At 36.0% G+C, this 25,538-nt stretch overlaps 2 protein-coding genes across 6 annotated transcripts in view; one reads left to right on the forward strand and one right to left on the reverse strand.

Annotated features, from left to right (window-relative positions):
* The first annotated feature begins 1,841 nt into the window (after positions 1-1,841).
* LOC129727325 (flotillin-2) overlaps positions 1,842-25,538 on the forward strand; it is a 380,442-nt gene continuing 356,745 nt past the window's right edge. Inside the window, exons 1-2 of one of the 5 annotated variants that reach the window (XM_055685052.1) lie at positions 1,860-1,951; positions 2,597-2,825. In XM_055685052.1, coding sequence (XP_055541027.1) covers positions 2,777-2,825 — 49 coding nt within the window. In that variant the 5' untranslated portion in view covers positions 1,860-1,951; positions 2,597-2,776. Of the gene's footprint in view, positions 2,826-25,538 lie in introns of all 5 variants that reach the window. The other 4 variants (XM_055685053.1, XM_055685055.1, XM_055685054.1 and 1 more) reach the window with 4 other exon arrangements.
* On the reverse strand, positions 6,593-24,453 carry LOC129727318 (glucose dehydrogenase [FAD, quinone]-like). Its single transcript, XM_055685041.1, has 3 exons — positions 23,989-24,453; positions 23,612-23,842; positions 6,593-8,269 (listed from the first exon to the last, which is right to left on the reverse strand). Exons 1-3 carry the CDS (start codon positions 24,134-24,136, stop codon positions 6,777-6,779), a joined length of 1,872 nt encoding a protein of 623 aa, XP_055541016.1. The 5' UTR covers positions 24,137-24,453; the 3' UTR covers positions 6,593-6,776.

The raw sequence follows: 25,538 nt of genomic DNA on the forward strand, positions 1-25,538 counted from the left end.
ATAATTCTGAGTTGAACTGTGTGATTAGGTATGTGACTTTTTTATTAATTTTTTTTGAGTTTAAATGTGATGTCACACTCAAGCTAACCCCCCTCCCCCATTATGTCACAAAAATTGAACCCCCCCCCCCCCATAAACGCGTGACATCATTAATGGATGGTCCCTATGTGTACATCTCGAAGCAATTGCCAACATCTGGAAAACAAATTGGTTTTTTAGCAAAAAAAATACCGTCGATTTGTGACATATTAGTCCCAAGTATGATGACAGTTCTACAAGGTATGCTACATTTTTGTCTATCCACGCACACAAACAAATCTCGTTATTTTTGGAAATTTCTCGTTTTATGTTGTTTTATATCTGATTTTTTTTGGTTGGAGAGTGAATCTCCAGTTGAAACACACTAGAAATTGATATTAATTTAGATTTAGTGTGAAAAATTGGGACAATATGTCGAAATAAAATATATAAAAATGCTATATTTCTAATAGTTGGAGCATAATCTTAGTCATTGTCATAGCTCATGACTTTTGTTACTGTATGAAACATAAGCGACTCTATTTAGAAGCGCTATTAGAGTACAAGAAAATAACGAAAAGTGCAAAAAGGTTACCGGCAAATTGATGAAAAACAGCATATTTTACCTAAACCGCAGCATGTTTATGTATTCCCCACAAATAAAACATGTTTCAACATCATTTCTATAACTTTTCAGGAAAGTATGTTTTATAAGTTTAGTTTAAAACGCGAAATCATTTCAAATTTCATACAAAATTGGAAAAAGTTCATAACGATCACTAATACTAATGCATCGACGTGAATAGCATACCTTGTAGAACTGTCATTATACTTGGATATTAGTCATATTTATCGAGCTTGTGAACACATTCTCCTGATTTCGAGATAAATAAATCACCCACACCACCAAAAGTTAGGCTTTCAAACACATACACAAGATATCGCGTTTCTTCGAACACGAATACCATATTGCGGCGTGTGCGACAAGCAGGGTTGCCAATGTTCCAGTTTAAACTGGATTCCTCCAGTTTTTTTCAAGTGATCCAGTCAAACAGTTTATTCCCAAAATCCTCCAGGTTTTCCAGATATTTGCCAGTTTTATTAAGTTTTTTATTCACTGAAGCTCCGATTGATTTTCGGAAATATTTTTAAAACGTAAATTTTGTAGATTGATAAATTATTTTGACAACTCTTAACAGCATTTTCAGTATTCTATTTTCTCGCATGAAACAAATTAAAGACTGCATGACATGGTTGAGATAAAACCAAACAAATAGATTCCACCAGACCATGAAAAAAATTTCTATTTATTTTCTGTTGCGTAGCAGTTAAAAAATTGTTAGAAGAATTAGATACCAAAAGATAGCGAAGTCAGAAATAATTGAAATTTAAACTTCACTGATGTAACGCAAGAAAATGTTGTTCTATTTTCTTAATTTTGAGATAGATTGATTGCCTTATTTTAAATTTTGCTGCTGTTAGAGGAAATTTTTTAGTCCATAAGTTTAACAAAATGTAAGCCCGAAACAAAACAATTCTGATAAAAATGAGTAATGAACTATCTCTTTAGTTGCTGTATAAAAACTGTCACTGGATTCAGTCCCCATAACAGAAAAGCACTCTCAGAATCATTTTTTTGCTTTTTTTAAATTTATTTGGAATCCAGTTTTTTCCAGTTTTTTCCTCATCCTTTTTCCAGTTAAATCGAAAATTTTATTGGCAACTCTGGCGACAAGTTAAAACGGAGAGCTAGAAATTTATTGACACATTCGCCGCAAACACATACTATTGCGACGATTATCGATTTTTGTTTTCATTTGGATAAACTGTTCAGAATAGAACGGAACCTGTGCTAATCTGTCATTGGTATTGCGTGCTTGGTCGCGGGTTGCGTTTATCTCGCGTTCGAAACGAGTTTCGGTGGTCAAAAAAGGTGCCGAATTAGTTTATTCTGCCCGTAAATGGTTTGCTTATTGCTTATCTATCCGGTGGTGTTATTCAAAGAAACGTTTAGCAGTGATTAGCGGAAAAATTTGATTGCCGTACAAAACTAGTAGACGGGCTTAGTCAGCGTGAGGTTTTTTTCATTTATCTGATCTCTCCGTATTTCTGGCGGAAGAATTTTGTTCCGTAGAATTTTCGGTCCCTTTGACCCTGCCGGCAATCGGGGTGGAATCAAGTGAGACAGTAAATTTCGTGTACAATTTCTGTGCTATTGAGGTCGACGATTTTTTTCCAGGCTTGTTCGATTATTGTTAGCGCTTGGCGCGGCAGATTTCAGGGCCGAATTCTAAAAGTGTCAATCAACAGTGAAAACGTATGAAAGCGGCGACCGAATAAACGATAATTTTCAGTCACGAATTTGTGGTAATAGTTTTGAATATGGCAGGCCTAGTATTTCGGTGCAATTAGGTATTGCAGAAAAAGCTACGTGTTCCAGTGACTAGAATCGTGAATCATCTGACAGCAACTTTTCTATGATCTATGTTTTGAAGTGTTTTATTTTAGTCAGAATACGGTTTCGACCTTAGTCATAATTGAAAAGGAAATTAATTTATCAGATTTACGGAATTTTCAGGCGGGTGATTGCAATTGTTTGTTGGAACACATTGAATAAGTTTTGTTGAGCAATCCTGGATTAATAGAACTGTTCTATTGAGCATCGCCTGTATTTCAATTTTGTGGTACAACGAGTATTAAGGATTATTTCAGCTCTTGGCATCTACTTCAAAGGGATAACGATAAGCAGCCAGCTATCATGGGGAATATACATACCGTAGGACCAAACGAAGCTCTAATCGTATCAGGTAAGGTATTTTGTACTGATAATAAATGACATTATTATCATTAGCTATATGACGCATCTCTCAAAATTGCTTTTATGGAGGTTATTCTACAGACACTTAATTCATTACAAATATCTAATCGATGTCAACAATAAAGAGAAATAAATCTAGTAAAGAAGAAAAGAAGGTTATTGGTAAACACAAATACAAACTCGTATTTTAGTTAATGTTATTGCTGCAATGTGAAAACTGCAGATAAGTAGGTGCAATAAAATCTGCAGGCTTGGCTCAAGGTTGAAATACCAAATGACGTAAATTGTTAGAGATGAGCTTTTCCAAACTAAATTTGTGGGGTAAATTCCAACGCCTAAATGTAGATATTCAAGATTAACTCGATTTTTTTATCATCAAGATTGATTGTTACTTGAGATTTGTTGAGCGATTTTTGTGTAGGTTTTCAAACAATAAAAAGTGAATTTTAGCTTCTGAAATTGGTTTAACTTTAAAAACTTCATATTCATGCTGATATTGAAAATGCTTATGATGTAGGTCAGCGGTTCTCAACCTTTTTTTGTCCGCGTACCCCTTGGCGATATTTTCCAAATCAATTGTACCCCCAACCTTGGAATGTTCACGCAGAGTGGAAGAGAGTAGTGGTAGATCATGTTGTGGTAGTCTATTTCAGGTTTCAAATTGAACTGTGATTTGTTTGACTGCTACAGTCATGTTTCAGGAGCAAGTTTGAACAACAAATGAAGTATTTAAAAAAAAAAAATGCTTTGTCCGCCATTACTGATTTTTCTTTCGCGTACCCCCTGAAGGTTCTCGCGGACCCCAAGGGGTACTCGTACCCCAGGTTGAGAACCGCTGATGTAGGTCAACCACACCAGGAGCTGTCCTATAATTTATACCTAATCAGGTTATTTGAGCGGATCAAATGGAGTATACACAGAAGGGTGATTTTTGTTGAAATTGAAGTGAATTAAATTTAATGTGATTTTACTTAATAATACGTACGTTGCATGATAATCTTGTATATAGAAAGGAGTTATTGGTGTCAACTAAGGCTGTGCGAAATTTCGCGAAATTTCGAGGTTTCCGAAATTAAATGAAATTTTCCTCGAAATTCTTTAGAAAACTACTGAAATTTATGAATTTCAGGTCAATTTTTTGGTTGATTCGTATTGAAAAAGAAGGTTTAGAGATATTTAGAGTCTACTTAACTGAAAATTTTTTAAGAAAATTCCGGAAATTAAGAAAAATATAGAAACCCTGGATTTTTTTGATTTTTTAAGGCCTGATACTTAGAAGCAACTCCAGACCTAAATTAGAGCTTATAACAGCAGAAAAATTAGTTGAAAAATCATAAGTTGAAAATATTTGATGAAAAAATGTGTTCTCAATTTCGATAAATTTCGTTAAATTTCGAGAAACTCGAGATTTATTAAATGATGTATCCAAATCACTCTTCTACGATTTGATAGAACATCAATATCATCACTTATTAGTTCAGTATCATTATTTAAAATTATCGATAAGCTCATCTTGAATAAAATAGAGCTTTATGAAAAAAAAAAAAATACGGTTAAACAATGATAATTTGATACATTTGTTGATAGCGCAAATAGTACAAATATGTTGCAAAGCCAGCATTTGTATATTTATTCTGCTTCACAAGCCCAAAAGCTGTTCTGATCAATGCGTGGAAATTTGATTACTTTACTTTTCTAATTCATTTAAATAAAATTCGTATTTTAGGGAGCCCGATAAAATAAATGGAACACACAAGGGCTAGGAGTCACGTTAAACAGCTTCGCTAAATGTTGCGTGCCTTTTACCGTTTGCTTTATCTATTCGCTGATTGTTGAAATCTTCAGTAGTCAATATTTTCTACCCTGCTTCGCCTAAATAAGGATAGTACACTACGTCCGCGTGCCAGTTTTCATGGCAACAGTATAGCAGCAAGAGTGAAATGCCGGTGCGGTTCCATACGAGGGGAAACGCGAAGGGTACATAAAAGCCGGAAAGGATGATGTTACTGCCGGGACATGGCGACGCTATGTCGGGTTGCTGATATTTTCTGCAACTAGCACACTGCAGTCTATTAGTGAACAAACCCGGAAGTGGTTCACTGTTGGTACCCACGTTATGTTGGCAATTAACATACGTTATGAGATTCAAAATCCAAAAGCTTCATAATTTATAAGTTTTTTGATATATTTTATATTGTACGTGCACAAAATTGATTCTTTTGACCATCTATGTTTCACTCAGTGTGCAATCTTTGTTCCTGTAAGACTATATTTAGGAGCATTATGCTTTCTTGGGAGTGGTGCTGTGAGCAGTAACAGTTTCCCTGTGCCAAGTGTCTATACATGTAAGGATTCATTGATTAAAATTGCCGCGAGGAAACTTGAAACTCATCCGGCCTTTGCGTCCAACCTTCGTTGGGCAGGTTCCAAGTAGCAGTATTAAGTCCTTAGTAGCCCCTTTGCTATTTTTAAAATAATTGAAAGCACTGCTTAAAGAATGCTTTTAACGAAGGGAGAAAACACTGATAACGTTAAAATAGAAGGAACAGGACTGCATCGTGCATGAAAATGTTTGAAAGTGGCTCAGATAGATTTAGTTTATCAGAATATTTCAATTTTATCATCAAAATCGAGTCTTTCGGAATCTTTCGGTCATCTCTAATAATAAACACAAACAATATCGTAGCGTTTTCTTTCAGATACTTTTTTATTTTTATGTTTTTCGTTTTCTTCCCACATAGAGAACACTGCCATTTTTATAGATGAGTTAATCGATTAAATTATAAGCAACATATAACATGTTTTACCAGCTCGTCATGATCAGTTTTCTGCGTCCGACAGTCGCCACCCTCTTCGTAAAAATAATTGAACTGGTCGTAAATATTTCGCGTGCTGGTTATATCCTCCGTGTGCAACCCCTCAGATGATACCATTTCTGCTGTAAAGTGTTTACCATCGTTCTCCGGTATGCGTACTCTGAAGGCCACTGTACAGTAAAGTTCGTTCAACATTAGGAAAAGGATGGCGAAGCTCTTACGCGTTGATAGTCATAATGCTAAAAGATTATGACATGTTTTTCAGGGACATCTCAAGAAAAGTATATAAAAGCATGCGGAATGAACTCGTTGAAATTGGGGTAAATGTTGATGAGAATCGTTCGATGTTTTTCTTGTATACTGCATGCAAATGGGCGGTTTCGAAGGTGGAAAATTGGTATGAACTCTTTTGATGTTATAATCTGCCGCAACAAATAGCGAGGTCCACCCCGATGGGATGAAGCTCTTCGGAAGGTTTGTGAACTCTACTTGATGGTGAAAAAAAAAAACAAATCACTTCTGTTGCCGAAGTGGTTTGTTACGCTTTTAAACTCAACCCCCTAACCTAAAAATATGTTTGCAGTGGCTGAGAGCAGAAGGGATAAATTTAGGCTAAATTAATTCTGCCTGCAGGGACAAGCTTCGAATGAATTTCCTTCCAACCAGCCAGCGGGCGAAAGAAAGTGCTGCAGAGTAGGAAGGTATAATATTATGCAGTAACTCGTAGCGAATCTTCCCTCTGCGATGCAGTTCGCTATTATACGGTAGAAGCCATAGGAGCTTTTGGTGAATGTGGATAGTACTTTGCATAAATTATTACTTTTCCGGAACGTTTTTATTTCTCTAATGGCTATTTTGCCTTGAAGATGTCCTAACTGCTATTAAATATTGAAAACTTTCAATTACTCACATTGTTTTAAAAACCATACAAATACTGGTGTAAAAGTTACTAATTACTATTTATTATCTTCTTTTCGCTAAACCCAACGAGAGAAAAGGTCATGCCTGATTTCGAAGACCAACAAATTAGTCTATTGTCAGTTTCCTTGGCAGTGCAGTTCTTCTCGACAGGTTAGCAGTTCGTATCTAAAAAATACATTAATCTCATAATTCAAAACTACACCCTACTGAGTCCAAGTTTCTTTGATCAAATCGGCCGCTTTCTCACCGATCATATAGGAAAGGGCAGCAGATTGTCCAGAAATTGTGGTTGGTACTACACTAACATCGGCAACGCGTAGATTGTTGATACCGTGCACTCGCAATTGCGCTGATACCACGGTCGTTAAATCCTCTACTGGACCCATTCGGCACGTTCCGAGTTGTTGATACGCTGTGCTGGACAGAGTTCGAATGGCGCATCGCCAGTAGTTATCGTCGGTGAGTTCGTATTGTTCACAGTTAGGCAGTGGGATTCCGAGTACTCTCGCATCGTATCGCTTCATGGCGGGGGATTTGGATATACGAACTGCTTCTTTGATTCCTTCCAAAAGTGTCTCAACGTCTTCCTCCTCAGCTAGATAGTTGGTGTAAATTTTCGGACTATTGTAGGGATTTGCGTTTCGAAGCTTAATGTATCCTCTGGATTTTGGATGAAGCAACACTACACTGGCTGTCCACTGGTCATTTTTCAGCGTTTCTAATGGTCCGTAAACCTTGTTGTATAATGTTTTCTTAATACGCTTTCCACTGCGTAATCCCAGTCCTCCGTCAGACACAAGAGAACCGGTTGAAAAAACAATGGCTATGTCAGGGCTTCCGTTAGGTTGAGACCGGCTTGTTTGCAGGAAATCAATGGCTTCCACCCCACCGGGAATGGTGAGTGGTCCCCGACCGTGGAAATAATCAGCTATCGAATGTAGCTGAAATCTGCTGTCGAACAGCAATGAATGCCCCGTTTCATTCAATATGAATGTTAACCCGTTAAAAACTACACTATCGACAAGGTTCTGGCCGACGGGTAGATCCTGCACGACAGGAACTTTAATATATTTCAGATGATCTGCAGGCCCTATTCCGGACAACATAAGCAACTGCGGTGTGTTTATGCTTCCGGCAGTAATAACAACCTCTTCACTTGCGTGTACGTCATAATTTCTGAAGTTGGTAGAATACGTCACCCCGTAAGCGGTCTTCGTGTTGGGATTAATTAGAACTTTCGTTACTCTGCTGTTGGCTTTAACATGAAGATTAGGTCGATTTGCTAGAATAGGTTCGATTAATGCCCGGTACGCAGTTTGTCGCATTCCGTTGATAGTATTGGTTTGCACGTACGAAACACCCAGCTGGGACTTTCCGTTGTAATCAATCTTTTTGTGGCCTACTTCCCTGGCTCCTTTGATGAACGTCCGCGCCAAGTTGGTGCGAAATGGAGGGAATTCCACACTAACCATGCCGTCGTAATTGTGGTACTTGGAATCCTCTAACCCTCTCAAGGAAGCCCGTTCTGTTTTCAGAAAGTACGGAAACACATCACTGTATGACCAGCCTGGGTTACCCATTGCCGCCCATCGGTCGAAGTCTGCCGGATTTCCTCTGTTGTATATCATATAGTTGATCATGGTGGATCCACCTAAACCTTTTCCGTGGGGAATACTGCACCGTTGGTCAACCATGCCTTCGAACGATAGAAGAGAAGGATATTAGTGTGCGAATTTTGATTTGTTTCTGAATTTTCTTAAATGGCTTCTGCATTTCAACAGTTTCAGGGTGGCCACCCAACCGGGAGAACCGGGAAAAAACCTGGAATCGTTTAGAACCGGGAAAAATCAGGATAAAACGGGAATTTCACTGAACATTACGAGCAGGGATGAGACTGTGCTAGTCGGGGTGAGATTGTGCCATAAAAACCCATTGTTTGTTAGCCTTCTCATGGCGATTACAAGACCAAAATGTCTTGAATAAGTCCTCGAATATTCAACCAAGAAAGACTAGTCTTCTGACCCGAAAAAGATGGCTGATAAGTCACTGGCTGAATGGCACAATCTCACCCCGGCTGAAGATGTATTCAACTTATTTGTAACAGTGCATATGATGGTACATGTGCTATTGAGTAAATTTTTCAGGAGACGCGATAAACGAAAACACTCAAATACTAAATTATTTTCAGCAATTTTTCCCAACATAACCGCACTAAATCATTGCTGGAAAGGTTTCAAAAGACGGTACATGAAAGCATAACGAGTTCTGGTTGAGAAACTTACACAAACTTCAATGGAAAAACATGTACCACTTTTGTTCTATGGGAAAAATAATGACAACCAGAAAACGTTGAGAGCAAAAGTGGTACATGTCCAGTCTAAGCATGAAGGATGCATTATAGCTCGCTAATCTTAAAACATAGAACATTCATGTCTTCAGCAGAGTTGTTCAAGTGATTGAGTACTATAAAATGATGATCTTTTTGTTAAGGAATTCTGTCACTTTGTGGCGCTAGTGTATATGTAACAGAAGGCATTTTAAATAATCTAGATCGACTGGGGCCAATTCAAAGGAAAATACCCTGATATCTTTGGAATTGCTATTTGGTCGATAATAACTACGCGATGGACTCAGGTTCAACTTTCGGTAGACGACTGGTTGACCTCCGGATCCAGAAATACCGTAGAAGAGGAAAACTGAAAATTATTTTGGCTACAACTCTGGTATAAGTTATCAGATCTCGGCTTTTCTTTGATATTATGGTATATTTTTGCATGTGATAGTTTCGAAAAAAAAAACCCGAAAAAAAATCTCGTTTACGGTAACTTCGGATCTTCCAGAGGGCTATCTGATGGTAAATTTGAGTTACATTCTGTCATGAGATCATTTATTTTCGTCTGGGAGTGGTTTAAAAATAAAGTGGGACTGTTCCTAAAAATTAATCTCTTTTATGGTAGTACCGGTGGTTCACGTGGTGGCTATCTTGGAGCATATTTCGTTAAAAGATCATTTTCCGTCTAGAATTGGTCTCGAAAAAAAACAAGAAGCTTTAGAAACACTTTTGAAAGTTGACATTTCACGCTAGTTCTGGATCTTTCGGTGAAATCATTTCGTTTCTAGTCAATCCCGCAGAAGCAGTTTCGAAAAAAATAGGAAGCTCTAGGATCACTTTAGAAAATTGACCTCAATTACGGTATTTATGGATCTTCCGGAAGGCTATCGGTGGCCTGCCTAAAGCCAAACCTGGGTCCAGTGTGTAAATATATATCTATATCAAAGACCTCAGAGAGTTATCTTCTAAATTGGCCACAGCATACGAGTTGATACTGAAATAGGTAAAATGCTTTTTATTACGAAATAGTCACGCGTACACTAGCGCCACGTAGTGAGAAAATTCCAAAGCAGACAGATCTTCATCTGAAAGTACTCAATCACTTGACCAACTTTGCTGAAGACATGATTGTTCTATTTCCTAAGATCTTCGACTTACAATTCAACTAATGTGCACAGACTGGACATGTACCACTTTTACTCTCAACAAAATGGTGATTATGTTAATGTTGTGGTCCCCGTGGCCCTGTGGTTAGCGATGTCCGTCGGCTAGCTCTCCCACACGGTTGTGATATCGGGTTCGATTCCCGATCGAGTCGAGTATCTTTTCGAGCTGGAAATTTTCTCGACTCAGCACTGGGGCACGGTGTATCGTTGTATCTATCCTACACATACAAAATGTGCCAAAAACAATATCGATAACGAATTCTCTCAACTATTCTAGTTGATCGAGACCGCTATTAGCCCCAAGGCTAAGCGTGCGGTATTGTTTTGTTAATTACCAAAAATTGTTCTGGCTATAACTTTGGTTTGGGTTATCAGATCTCGGGTTTTCTTAGATTTTCTAGTACGTTATTGCGTTCTGCTTCAATTTATGCGGAAAACCCAAAAAGTGTAAAAATGGCACATGTACCACTTTTGCTCTCAACGGGTCATATATCAGTGTTTTTATTCGTCTTCCTCTTAAAAGCTAACTTGAACATGGTAAGCTTTCTGGAAGTAACTAGAAGGCCGTTCCTAAACCACGTGGTCATGCGGGGGGGACCGAGGTTTGTGAAAAGACCACGAAAGACCACGCACGGGGGTGGGATGGTTAACGAATTAACCACGTGGTCTTTTTTCCTGACTTATAATTTATTGTTGCCACCAAGTCAAGAATGAAGCTTTTGCATTTTAGAAATATATGAATAATATATGAAAATGTGAATAATTCAAGCGAATTTTTTAGCACTTGACAAATAAAAGACTACGCGGTTAATGTCGCAAGGGGGGGGGAGGGGGTGTTGGCCAAAAAACCACGAAAGACCACGGGGGGTACGGGGGGTATAAAAAGTGATCAAAATATGACCACGTAGTTTGTGAACGGCCCCTAGCAGTCAAATGGCTAGAATTTTGCCTATTGCAAATGGTTCACAAAGATAATCTCGCGAGAACTGTACCTGATATATGTCGCCAAGAATACTCACAACTATCGAGTATGCATTTGAGATTCGACAAAGACATTGCGGAATTCTTTCCGCCGTAGCGAGAAGCGCCTTGATACTTTTTGTAGACATCTGATAGCTGGTTCAGACAAGAACCTTCCTAACTTTATCGTGTTTATTAAGAAGATTTTGATTCAATTGCATGGCAATACCACGTTGGAGCGAGGTTTCTCTGTGAACTAGGAGTGCGTAGTCATGAATCTAAAAGAGGAAAGGCTTGTAGCGTAGCGCTAGGTGCACGATGCAGTATTATTGTTCCAGTTGAAAATCGAAATGACGACTCGCTACTTTCGATTTTTTACTTGCAGCTTGTACTCAACATCTCCTCTCGGAAAAGATGACGTCCGTCACATTTTCCGAATTTTTGCGACAATATCTCCCGATTTCAATAAGGCTGAATATTAGGGTGGGACAAAAAATAAATTCTAGCTCCCATGCACTTTTCGTGTTCCTTATGGGTCCTATAATAACCGTGTGACTTTTCAGATCGATTGGTGGGACTATATTTTTGCGCCCGATTTTTAAAGTTTCCATACGATTTTATATGGGTAAATCTATTTGGCTCCTAAAAATATATCGATACACGATATTTGTAGGAAATTTTCCTGGGAAAAACTCTTCTGAAGACCGTAAGGCGCTACGATGCTTGTAGAAAAAGTTATTCACCCCAAACTGATTGAATGTCTGACGAACGGCTCACTATTTAATTTTACTAGCAATAATGCTGCAGCATGCTGCTGTTGCCAATTCAATCATTCAAGAAATGATATCGTGTAAAATTAGGATACTATGAGCAAAAATTACACTTTGAAGCTTACTTACACGCGAAATTATTTCTCATTCTTAAGTATCCATGACTGTACATTTTGATCGAGAGTGTTGCCAGTTGCTTGGATTACCATAAAAATATTTTTTTATTTAATTTGGAATTTTAGCTCTTGAGCAGAATCATTTCAAATCGCCTGGAAATACGCGAAAATTTAATCGACCATTTTTGATTTGAATGAAACTTTGCACACGTATTTGGTTTAGCAAACTGAGCATTTTTCACAGGTGGAGAGATTTTTTACACCTATGAGTTACATTCTAAAAGGGCGTATGCCTTTTGGCATAGGTTTTATTCGAAGCATTGTAGCCCAGAAACCGTTGGTTGTATAGAAAAATTGTCTGAAAATGAGTTGTAGGGAATTAAAAATGCACCATAGAAAAAATATACACTGCACAAAAAAAAAAAATTTCGACCAAAAAACATTAAAAATAAACATTAAATTTTAATTAAAAAAAAAGAGTTGATTTTTTTTTTAATTTTTTTTAAAGAAACTTGACTTTAATAAGCAACTTTTAAAAAAAAGTCCAGGATGGAGAAATGAAAAATATTTTTTTTATTTTAGATTAATTTTTTTATGAAAATTCTAATTCGAACATTTTTCAAAATATTTGTATTCTGATGATTTTAAAAGATGCAGAGAGTCATTTCGAATCAAAAAGCTTGTGATAGTAAACATTCCAAAGGCATTGGTTTTCGAGTTATTTTAAATTTAAGCTCGAAAAATTATTTATATTTCGGGCAAAAAAAAAAATTTTTGTACAGTGTATATTTTTTTATGGTGCATTTTTAATTCCCTACAACCCCTTTTTCAGACAGTTTTTCTATACAACCAACGGTTTCTGGGCTACAATGCTTCGAATAAAACCTATGCCAAGAGGCATACGCCCTTTTAGAATGTAACTCATGGGTGTAAAAAATCTCTCCACCTGTGAAAAATGCTCAGTTTGCTAAGCCAAATACGTGTGCAAAGTTTCATTCAAATCAAAAATGGTCGATATTCGACCATAGGTCATTTCGCGCGATCTTGCTCTCTTGCTAAAACTTTGCAAAGACAGGTTTTGTTATTGATGATATTTTTTCTAAAATAGATTCTCAAACCTCGAAGTTTTCAATTTTGTTTACAGTTTAGCAATTATACTTGATATTTTTGACAATGAAACTATAGAATACGGTTAGGGTAAATACAGTTTGTTTCAACTGTGCATGTGGTTGATGAGATCAGTTGGAAGGTACAAAAATTTCATCAAAAACAAAAATTTTCTTTACAATGTTTAAATAAGAACTTAAAAAACTTTTTTACATATCCAAGCAGCTGTCCACTCTACCGGCCAAAATTTATTTATTTTCTGAATTTTTTGATTAATTTTCATTAAATCGCACTATTCAGAATATCATAATCATAACAATTCCAGAAATACAGGTCGGATACGATTATCCGGAGACTCGATTATCCGGGGGCTCGATTTTTCGTGGCTCGATTATCCGGAGAAAATGGTTCGATTATTCGGAATATTTTTTTTCTGTACTTCTATAACGTACTTTTGTCTTCCGGGTCATTGGGAGGTTAGGGGTTGTTCGAAATTGTAACGGTACAAGCCCCGTTCTGTGTAGGCAGTTCATTTTTGGCAGTTTTCTCGTCGTTCCTTCAATGAATTCTTAATCAACAATCTCTAAAAGCAAAATACTATGGTTTTTGTTGGCGATGAGGACAACTGCTATTGGTCAACCGGTTTTGGATTTTTGGCCAGATATTCCTGTAATATAATGGCCATGATCAATGTAGTACTTAGAACCACAAGCAGGCCTGTTCCGGTTGTGTTCCGGACACTTCAAGATTCTTGAACCAAAACTCATCAAGCGAAATCAACAACCAGTAACCATATCGAGCGCCAAGAAATAGAAAAAAAAATCATAAGTTTTGTCAAAATCGAACAGGGTCTGTATATGTAACACCTAAATTCTTCTTAAAGCAATATTTAGAGTTCCAAGCGAAGTGAAAATCTCATACAAAATGTTCATTTTTTCACGCTCGTGAAAATGCAACCTGCAAAAATTTCACTTCGCTTGAAACTGTAAACAAATTCGATCCAGCGAAATCGAAGGTTGTGGATCTCATTTTTTTCATTCGGGTTTATTTTTTTCACGCATGCAAACGCTAGTGAGCAGCAAGCGAAAACTTGCGTGCGTTCCTATTCTGTCAGTTGCAGCCAATTTTCACTTCGCTCGGAGTGTAAACTCGTGAGTTTCGATTCACTTAAACTGTAAACTGCAGGCTGGTGAAATACCTGCGTGTTCCACAAACGGGTTCTCTCGACAGATTTCGCAGGCGAAAATTTACGCTTTTTCACTTGTCAAATTTTTCACTTCGCTTGGAACTGTAAATTATGCTTAATATTTAAAATAACAAAAACAGATAAATACATAAATCAAATCATATTTTATTCAATATTTTCTGGAAAATTTTTCCTCTAATCTCTCAAAGCAAAAACTGTCAATTCATCTCATCATGATTGACTTCGTTTATTGGTTCAGAATTCGTGAAACGGATCACTTAAAATCGCGATTTCTAATTTTTTCAAATAAGTATTTAAAACTTCAAGAGTTCCACTCGGGAATTTGATTTTACAATTTTTATCAAATTTGAGTAAGTTTTGAAGTTGTTATTGTAATTTGAAATTCAGGTCAATATTCTTTCTAAATAAACATATCTTAAAACTATTGCATCGAATTTGATTAACTGTTCACAGCAAATGCATCGTAAGTTATAGTTTATGAAAATATATTTTTGGAGATTTTTTTTTCAATAGTAACTATTTGAAACAATATGTTGAAAAATTATGTTCTGACGCACTGAAAAATCTGAAAAAAATCACAAGTATTTTTGACAAAATTTCGAAACCCTCCTGAAAATTTCGAGTTGGTGTTATTTTTAGTTCAAATAATATGGACTTTCAAAGTTGGTGCCGTAACGCATTTTCAAGCGAGAAGAGAGTGAGCAGTACTGCTATTGACAATCCCAGTTTCAGTTATATGTAAATGTTTTTAAAACTAGTTTGATAAAAACAATTTTTAGCCGCAAAATGGTCAAAATATTCTTAGTCTGTTACCCAACTTAATTATGAAGACAGTATACTTCATGCCCCTACTCGCAAGTCTACCTGCACACTTTATTAAAAAAATAGAAAATTAGGCAAGCGACAACCGAACAGAACGCACCAGCGGGGTAAGATCGCACATGTCATTTCTTTCAGTCATTATGGTGCACTTTCTAGTATGAAAACTGAAGAAAGCTAGGTTTAGGAGCGTTTCTCGCTTGAAAATGCGTTGCGGCACCAACTTTGAAAGCCCATATCTTTTGAACTAAAAATAACACCAACTCGAAATTTTCAGGAGAGTTTCGAAATTTTGTCAAAAATACTTGTGATTTGTTCAGATTTTTCAGTGCCCCAGAACAATCAGAATTTTTCAACATATTGTTTTGAATAGTTACTATTGAAAAAATATTTTTTTTTAAATATTTTCATAAACTCGCGATTTCTAGTGATCCGTTTCGCGAATTCTGACCCTATTGAATTTATGGTGGGTTTTATTTCGTTTTTATATCTTCGAGATAATCAATATAGCATATTTTTTATTATTACGTATATATGAATAACAAACGCCGCCAATAGTCTAAAGACAATTGTTTTCGTCGGCACATGTATTGTATACAATAGATTATAATAGAAAACCCACTGTTTCAGATGACAGATATTAAAAAGTTGAAAAAAAAAAATGGCTCGATTATCCGGAGGGAAATCTTTTTCAAAACTCCGGATAATTGAGTCCAACCTGTATTAGCAAAATATCAAGAGATCTCGCCGTTTCAAAACAGAGCCGGAATTTCAATTGGGTGAACCGAGATTCACGAAAAAAATTGACAGCTGTCATTATTTTTTAAACCGAGTATTCAGTGGTGTCGTTCTCGGCAATAAATTATCCAGACTCGGCCATAATTTTCAAGTGTGTAGCTCAGAAACCGTTCATTGTATGGAAAAACGGTCCGAGAGTGAGTTGTAGGGAATTAATAATGCCTCATAAAAATTGTCACCGAAGAATTTTTTCTACTAAAAAAATTGAAAATAAACATTAAATTCAATTTAAAAAAAAGAGTTCATTTATTTTCACAAAAACTTCAAGTTATTACACAACTTTCAAAAAAAGTCCAGGATGAAGAAATAAAAGTCAAATTTTTAATTGAAGATTTAAAAAAAAATCTAATTTCAATATTTTACAAAATTTTTGTACTCTAATGCTTTTAAAAGATTCAGACAGTCATTCAAATTAAAAAAGCTTTTGGCAGTTAACATTCTAAATGCATCGGTTTTCGAGTTAGGCGTCGTACACAAGTTACGTAACGCTAAAAACCCAGATTTCAGACCCTTCCCCCCCTCTTATGTAACATTAAGTAACATTCGATATGACTCCCCCCTAAAATTACGTAACGCTGAACAACCTGACCCCTCTCCAAATTTACAATTTTGAGCAAACATCACAGTTACGTAACTGTCTCAACTACTCCCCCTCCCCCTATGTAACAATAAGTAACGTAGACTCAACCCCCCTTCCCCCTCTTCATGCGTTACGTAAATTGTGTACGACGCCTCATTTTGAATTTAGTTTCGAAATTTTTTTAAAAATATTCAGGAGAATATACATTTTTCTTAATTTGTCCGAGATATTCCATCAAAAACCTTATTGAAACGTATGATCAATATTATACAATTCGTCCTCCGACAATAAGACGATTGAACGAACGGTGCTCAGTAAAAGGGTTAAAATGTTTCAAATGATAAATTCATATATTAATTGAATATTCATTTTCCGTTGCCTAAGCCGTTTAGATTTTCAAAACAGTTCTTTAAAGAACTGAAGAAAGTGGTGTGCGTGAAATACCTTTCGAACACTGGATTTCAAGAGATCGAAGTAATGTAGCGAAATTTGTGGAACAAGTTGATGAGATTACAGCTTATTTTTGTGAAAAGTTAGAAAAATTGATTACCCACGATTATATAAAAACTCAATCGTCGACTTACATGAGGCAAGTAAAGAATAATTTGAAGGATGGTGAAGTTGTTATAGTGTGTGATTTACCAAAGAACTAGTCATTTGTTCTGCAAGATACCACTCAAAAAAGTTTTTGGAATAATAGTCATGTCACCTTTCATCCCTTCGTTGTTTATTTTTATTTAGAATCTAAAACACTAAAATATAAAAATATAGAAAAAACTTTGCAAGTCTTTGTAAGTTCAAAACAAAATATAACGTAGATGCAGAGTGGCATTTTTCGCAACAAACGTTAGTTCAGCTAAAGAACATAACAAAGACTACTTACAAACGCGATTTAGCCAAGGGGCCGTTCCTAAACCACGTGGTCATATTTTGATCGCTTTTTATACCTCCCGTACCCCTCCGTGGTCTTTCGTGGTCTTTTGGCAACCACCCCCTCCCCCCCCTGCCGACTTTAACCACGTGGTCTTTTCTTTTGTCAAGTGCCAAAAATTCTCTTAAATTTTTTACATTTTTATTAATTAACTTTCAGTACATTCGATATTTCTAAAATGCAAAAGCTTCATTCTTGACTTGGTGGCAACAATAAATTATAAGTCAGGATAAAAGACCACGTGGTCATTTCGTTAACCCCCACACCCCCGTGCGTGTTCTTTCGTGGTCTTTTGACAACCCCCCCCCCCCGTCCCCCTCTTTATGACCACGTGGTTAAGGAACGGCCCCTAAGCAGAAGTGTAATGATATAGTTGAATTCCTCTAAAACGACATTTTTATAACGACAAATCTCGCTATAGCGACATTCTCAAAGGCCCCTCAGTTTTATACTAAAATTCTTCGTTACGCGAAATTGCGAAATTTCGCTATTATGACCTTCCTCTATAACGGCATACCAAAACTCATACTTTTCATTCTTTATTGCGACAATAGTACAGTCGAATCTCTCTATAACGACATTGCTAAATCTATAACGACATTCACAACGGTACCTTCTGTTCTACATATACAAAATTCTTCGTATTATTGCGACATTTCGCTATAACGACAGTATGAAGAATATGAACAAGGAGTAACAGAATGAAGTAATATTTCAAAGCAACCCTCCAAAATAATAACCGGTTCATAAAAGTATCACTCTTTTGTTTCGAACAAGGAGTAACAGAATGAAGTAATATTTCAAAGCAACCCTCCAAAATAATAACCGGTTCATAAAAGTATCACTCTTTTGTTTCGATTTCAGAAAATTAGATACAAACGAAGCTGTTTTTAAATGATGAGGTATCAATCACTCATGATGTATATGAAATATGAAGTAAAGTTAGTTGTGTAAAGTACCCATGTCATAAAAAAATATGTTTTTGAGTTACCCGAAAATGAATACAGTGATCACCCGATTATATCACCCCCTTGATGATGTTTGGGGTGATAAAATAGGGAAAGTGAAAAAATCGTGAAATTTTTTTTATTAATATTTGGTTATGAAAGATGGTAAACCAATAATTTATTACGTAAAATCAGCGATTTAATTTACTACAAGAAATCTAATCATATGAAACAGCAGTTCTATCTGTCTGTCTGTCTCTCTGATCCTTATAGACGTGGAAACTACAGTACCAATCGGCGTGAAAATTTGTATGTAGGGGTTTTTGAGGCCGGAAAAGGTTATTAGAGTAGCTCGAGACCCCTCCCTCTTCCTAAAGGAAGGGCTCCCATACAAATATAACACAAACTTCTGCGTAACTTGAAAACTAATCAAGCAAATGGAACCAAATTCGACATGGTGAGGTTTTTTAGGAGTAAGAAATAGGTCAATGGTAACCTCTCACACCTCTCCCTCCTCTGGAGGGGAAGGCTCTCATATAAGTGAAACTTAAATTTCACAACTAGTTAGTGGGTTAGATACTAGTGTTTGCATAAAGCTATGAAGTTGTGCTGTTATTGTCATACATTTCTCAAGCAGCTTGAAAAATTAATTTCTCGTGATTTTCAGCTATTTTCTAAGGTAGCAGAATAGGCATCAGAAATGACCCTACATGTTTATACGTGGTTTACTGATAGCCCTTTCACAAAATATCTCTTTAATACATTTCAAAACACATGAAAATTGGGACTTTTTTTACTTTTCCTTCAAGCAGAAAACAGAAGAAAACAAATCGATGACGTAGTTGAAACAACACTGATGAATATCGAAATAAATATCCTAATCGAGGATGCTGTTTACAGACTTTAAAAGACCAAAGTTTGTATCTCAATTGACAGTGGAACTGCCACTCGTGAATAATTGGAGATTTTGGACGTACAATTACCCCTGAAAATATTGTTATATGGCAAATAGCTTGTTTATTTTAATATATAAAACATGATATTTTTTGCAAAAAAACATGTATTTTTGGAAGGCTGATAACTTTGTAGAAGGTTTAAAAATTCGAAAAAATGTGGGTAAAAGTTAGAACGAAAATTGGGATTTTTAGTGCCTTTTGAATGAAAACTTCATATGGTTCGTAATATGTAAGAGATTTGCTGAAGACACTTTGCGTCTATCTCAATCAAATGAAGAAGGGAATTTTCTATCTAAGCTTTAGGTGAATTGATCACCCATTTTTCTATACCAAAAGATACGTTGTTTAATAGCTTAAAAATATATTAATATATGTTATGGCTTGAATAACTATTCAATTACTCGAACGAAAACGCCAAAATAATACACTGTGCACATGGTTGAGTTTTCAATGAAAACTATATCCAGAATAATGTTATTCTACACAGATCTGTGCAAAAGTACCAAAATATTGAATCAAAATAGAAAATCAGTTCATACTGACATTTCTTTCGATGAAATGTTATATGATGATAAAATCGGGTGAAAAAGGTGATAAAATCGGGGGTAGATAAAATCGGGTACTGATATAATCGAGTGATTACTGTATTTAATTAATATTGAATTAATATTTTCATTTGAAACATTTCAACCCTTATCTGTTCACTCAATCGTCTTGTTGCCAAAGAAAGAATTGTATAATATTGATTATACATCTCAATAAACTTATGGTTTTTGCTGGAAAACCACAGAAAAAAATCACAAAAAAATAAGAAAACCTAAATGAATCCACCTAACGGTGGGACCCAGCCTCTTTTATTCGAACTTATTATTTGTTAAAATAGATTTAATCCAACACTTGAAAAATACACCTTGATAATTTCTGATTGATTTGTTATTAATTCTAAACAACAAATTTTTGGTAACCAACAGCACAACTATACCGAACATTTAAAATATAACATATGAATATAAATTAACACATATACATGCAAATAACATTGAATTCTTCCAACTATATCATGCAATTTTGTTTTTGATCGTGGTATAATCGAATTGTACTCATATACTGCGTATAAATATTCAGATTGTTTATGTCAACGTTAGTCAGTAGATTAATATGTATAATTAAATGTTGTTCCTTGTAGTGAAAATGAAATTCTTTAACGCAGTTGATATTACTGATCGTTTCTGTATACCAATCAACATGGGTTCTTGAAACCTGGATTATACCCACTGGCCAGAATCCGACCTCAAACCCCATTTTGATAATCATAAAATCATAAAATTCATCATAAAATTTCCATAAATTTATGATGGGTTTCATGATTTTATGATTATCTTATATATTTTATCATAAATCTGGGTATTTCGATGGCGAAGATGGCGATAGTTTCCGATCAACAGCCTAAAGTGAAAAACATCATCCAATACGATTCGGGGTAGCGATGTGATACCCGTAGGCCAGAAATCATCTTCAGACGCCATTTTAAATTACTAGACAGTAGCTTCCGGTTTCTGGAAACCAGTCTGAAAGGGATAAACATACGCAATGTGAGTTTTTCAGTACCCAGGATGATGCTCAGAGGCCAGCAATCAACTTCATACATCATTTTGAAATCCGAATTTGCGATTTCCGGTTTATGAAAAACATCCTTCAATTGCCAAATACAATCTAATAAAGGTATATCAACTCTTTGGATTCTAGAATATTGATGTTGTATTTGAAGGAATAATTGGAGCATAGTATTTGAAATTTGACATAATGTTTGTACTGAACAAATAGTTTTTCTATCATAATGACTCTTGATTCAGAACTTCGATCAAAGCAGCTAGTTTTAAACAGCCTTTAGGGTTTGATCCTCTTTAAGTTCAAAAAACAACCTGTTCGTTTGACACCTGTTTTCTTCAAATAAGTCGTGTCGTCTTTTTGATATGACCTACTGACTGTCAATGCTCGAGTATTGCTCATAATACCTCAGGTGAAAAGTATTTTTCGTGTATTTTTTTCTCAGAATTGTTCAAAGTTGATATTAATTGGATTTCTTGACTATTTTTTATGTATCAGTTTATTTTTATACCTCATGCTTTTGTAGCCATAATAAAAGAAAGTTTGGATGTTTTCATAGTAACCCTCTATGAACAATTCTTCACTCGTTGAGCCAAACCTGTGAAGATCGTTGACATAAGGTGTGCACACTTGAGATGGAATGACCCATATAACCTTTTAGATCCATTTTTTTGGAAAATATACGTTGTTAAATGCTTGTGCGAAGTTTCATTCAAATCGCAGCCACTCGAAATGAGTCGATAGATCTCTCTAAAGTAAGAAAAACTCAAGATTTAACCTTGAAACCTGTTGTTAACTTCTTATGATATTCTTTGTCTTTCATATGATTTTTTAGTATTTTTCCAATCTCTTCCAAAAACTAGAACAAATAATGATCAAATCAAATATTTGAGAAAAGTTGCATTTTAAAATAGTGGTCCCCGTGGTTCTGTGGTTAGCGATGTCGGTCGGCTCTTCCACACACGGTTGTGATATCGGGTTCGATTCCCGATCAGGTCGAGGATCTTTTCGAGCTGAAAATTTTCTCGACTCAGCACTGGGGCACGGTGTATCGTTGTACTTATCCTGTAACATGCAAAATGTGCCGTAAACAATATTGATAACGATTTCTCTCAACTAATCTAGTTCGAGACCGCATTAGCCCTTCAGGCTAGCGTGCGATATTGTTTTGTTTGTTTGCGTTTTAATATGTTTAATTTAATTCTACTATGATTCTTTTACGTACGACTACGACTTTGTGTTTTCACACTGGAATTCAGCCGAGAATGAATTACCTCGAATGTTACATCAGGTTCCGCACTGACCACATGAAAGATTGCAATAATCTGTGTGTCGCTGGATAAATGGAATGTAAAAAAATTGTGATACATAAAGTATCATTATTGCTTCACTATTCGGTAGTGAAAATTAATGACAAATCTCAAGATCGAGCTTCCGTGTACAATAAACAGTACGCCACGACTTCAAAAGAAGACACTAACCATTCACTGCGACATCCTTTATTTCTTACAGATTGGTTGGTAACGGAAGACATTTATCGATGAATCATTTGGATGCTTCTAAATGTGTCTTAGTTTAACGGTAGATATGTAATTACATATGACAAAATATTAGTAGTATTTAATGGATTGCATGTGATCAAGCTGTTTGTCCGAAGCACGGTATACTTTCAATAGTTTTTGAAGCTTGTGTTGAGGTGTCAAAGCATCAATTTTCGTTTAAATAGTATTGTTGAAAAAGTTAAAACTATATTCAGGAATTAAACTATGTATATCGCCAAAATAAACTGTTTATAGAAAAAATGAAGTAACGATTTGAATTTTATTTAAAGAAATTTTATCTAAAAACAAGATTTAAGATCAAGCTAACAGATAAAATGTGTGCTATTCACTTCTGTTATAATAAGTTATAATCTTTTACGTACGACTACGACTTTGTGTTTTCACACTGGAATTCAGCCGAGAATGAATTACCTCGAATGTTACATCAGGTTCCGCACTGACCACATGAAAGATTGCAATAATCTGTGTGTCGCTGGATAAATGGAATGTAAAAAAATTGTGATACATAAAGTATCATTATTGCTTCACTATTCGGTAGTGAAAATTAATGACAAATCTCAAGATCGAGCTTCCGTGTACAATAAACAGTACGCCACGACTTCAAAAGAAGACACTAACCATTCACTGCGACATCCTTTATTTCTTACAGATTGGTTGGTAACGGAAGACATTTATCGATGAATCATTTGGATGCTTCTAAATGTGTCTTAGTTTAACGGTAGATATGTAATTACATATGACAAAATATTAGTAGTATTTAATGGATTGCATGTGATCAAGCTGTTTGTCCGAAGCACGGTATACTTTCAATAGTTTTTGAAGCTTGTGTTGAGGTGTCAAAGCATCAATTTTCGTTTAAATAGTATTGTTGAAAAAGTTAAAACTATATTCAGGAATTAAACTATGTATATCGCCAAAATAAACTGTTTATAGAAAAAATGAAGTAACGATTTGAATTTTATTTAAAGAAATTTTATCTAAAAACAAGATTTAAGATCAAGCTAACAGATAAAATGTGTGCTATTCACTTCTGTTATAATTTATTGTTAGTGATATGAAATCTGGCATACTTTAGAATTACAAGGTTGCACGTTATGTTGGAAAATAGCTCACGCACTGACACTGTGTACTGTAAAAAAACAAACAATAAAAAAAGAGGAACTAACGCAATTAACATACCCCAACATGATCCGTTCTGCGGTTCCGCAACATCGGCCCAATTGTAGTGAGAGTTCTGCACAAATGTTGTCAGTACTGGAATATTGTTGAACTCATTTTCCGCCGGTCCAGCCTCCAGCAGCAGAACCTTCCACCTTGCATTCTCCGATAACCTGTTGGCCAGTACGCAACCGGCAGCCCCGGCGCCAACAATGATGAAATCATACTCGGGAATCTTCTTGGCAGACGAGCCTTCACGTTCGGGAAGCAATCAAAACCGACAAAAACAAACAAAACAGAGTGGTGAATAAATTAGACACCTTTTTTAGCACACGGCGCAAATGGTTAGAAATTTCACTTCAAACGGAATGTTGGGCACGATATAACTGTCGTCTTACTAGTATAAGTAGGTTGCACCAAGTTGTTGTGATCCTCGTAGTATCGACCGAGCTCAGCTAACGGTTTGAGGAGGAAAAAAAATGCATCACCACTGCCGATACATGCGAATACCAATGTCAAAATCGAAAATTTCACAGCAAGTGCCATCCCGGTTTGTGTATGATGAATTGCTGCAACTATTTACTTAATATTAAATTGATGATAGATGATTAATCTTCTTTGTTAGACAGTTTTGAGTTTCACATTCTGTACGCGTATGTTCACTGTTCGTATATCTCCTACGAAACGTAAACTTCTTCCGTTCTGGCAGACGTCTCGATAAAGACTGACTGAGTAGGTCGTACGACGTGGACCTCTAATTCCAACATCCAACGGTCACTGTTCGTCACATATCCATGAACTTGAAAATTAGCATCATTGGCCACCGCGGGCACCGGCTTATTGACGGTGGGTACCTCGCGTGTTGATAGGTGGATAGTATCCCATCCAGTGATCTTATATGAGGCGCGATGGTGCGTCTTTACTCTTTAGATTTGACGAGATCACACGAGCCGTGGGATACGCCTCGTTTGGATGATGGATGGTCAAATGAGCGCGCACTGCTGGAAAACTGGAAACAGAGAAAAGCTCCTACACGAGAAGAACAAACAAAGCACAGAAAAGGCGCTCGGGTGAGAAAATGTGGATTGCTGTATGTCAGTGTTTAGCCTATAACACGGCTTAATATTCATTAGGATGAACGTTGTGAATAATGTGTAGCGTTTGTACTCTGAAGAGCAGCTTTGTTTGGTTTTTTCCGTCGTTGTGCGCGTGCCATTTCGAATTTGCGAATATAAAAATACTCGATCTTGAGAATGGAGATTAAGCGCAAATATTTATTGCACAAATATTTCATCGGCAGCGAAGTTGCAATAAGTGTCTTCTTAATGGCACCAGCTGATCAGGTCACATGTGAAGCTATATTTGAGTAACTTTTATTTCGGGTTTTAATACATTTGAAACGCTGGTCTAGCATTAATAAGTCGTGAAAGTAATTTAAATGACAATTTGAAAGGTTTGATATCCTTCATCTAAGATTCTTTCTAAATGTTTAACTTTTCCATATTTTTTCATTTCCTAATGCAATGTTGGGTGTTGTTAGTTTTTTCACAAAAGATGTTAAATTAAATGTTTTTACATTTAATTCCAATAAACTTTTCTTATACCAGATGTAGATTCTACATTGTGGGATGTGTGGATTGCATACTGAAACATATTATTTTATGCTTCTTGAATACTGCTCTATGTCGTTGGTATAGATAAGTATTTTCAGATTTTTGAGTATGAAAGAAATATCATTTACAATATAGAAGCAAGTCCTAAAAGGGAGCCTTGGGGACACCTAAACTAACTTGAATGGGATGTGGTTTCTTTCTATTGAATGTTGCCAATGCGGTCAAATGCTTTGCTAAAGTATGTCAGATTTCTGCCCAGATAGGCACCGAAAATGAACTTCCAGTTTCCAGTAACATATTAAACAGCCAAAACAAGGGATATGTAAGCTCCTTTG

Source organism: Wyeomyia smithii, chromosome 3 (genome assembly GCF_029784165.1).
Source record: "Wyeomyia smithii strain HCP4-BCI-WySm-NY-G18 chromosome 3, ASM2978416v1, whole genome shotgun sequence".
NCBI lineage: Eukaryota > Metazoa > Arthropoda > Insecta > Diptera > Culicidae > Wyeomyia > Wyeomyia smithii.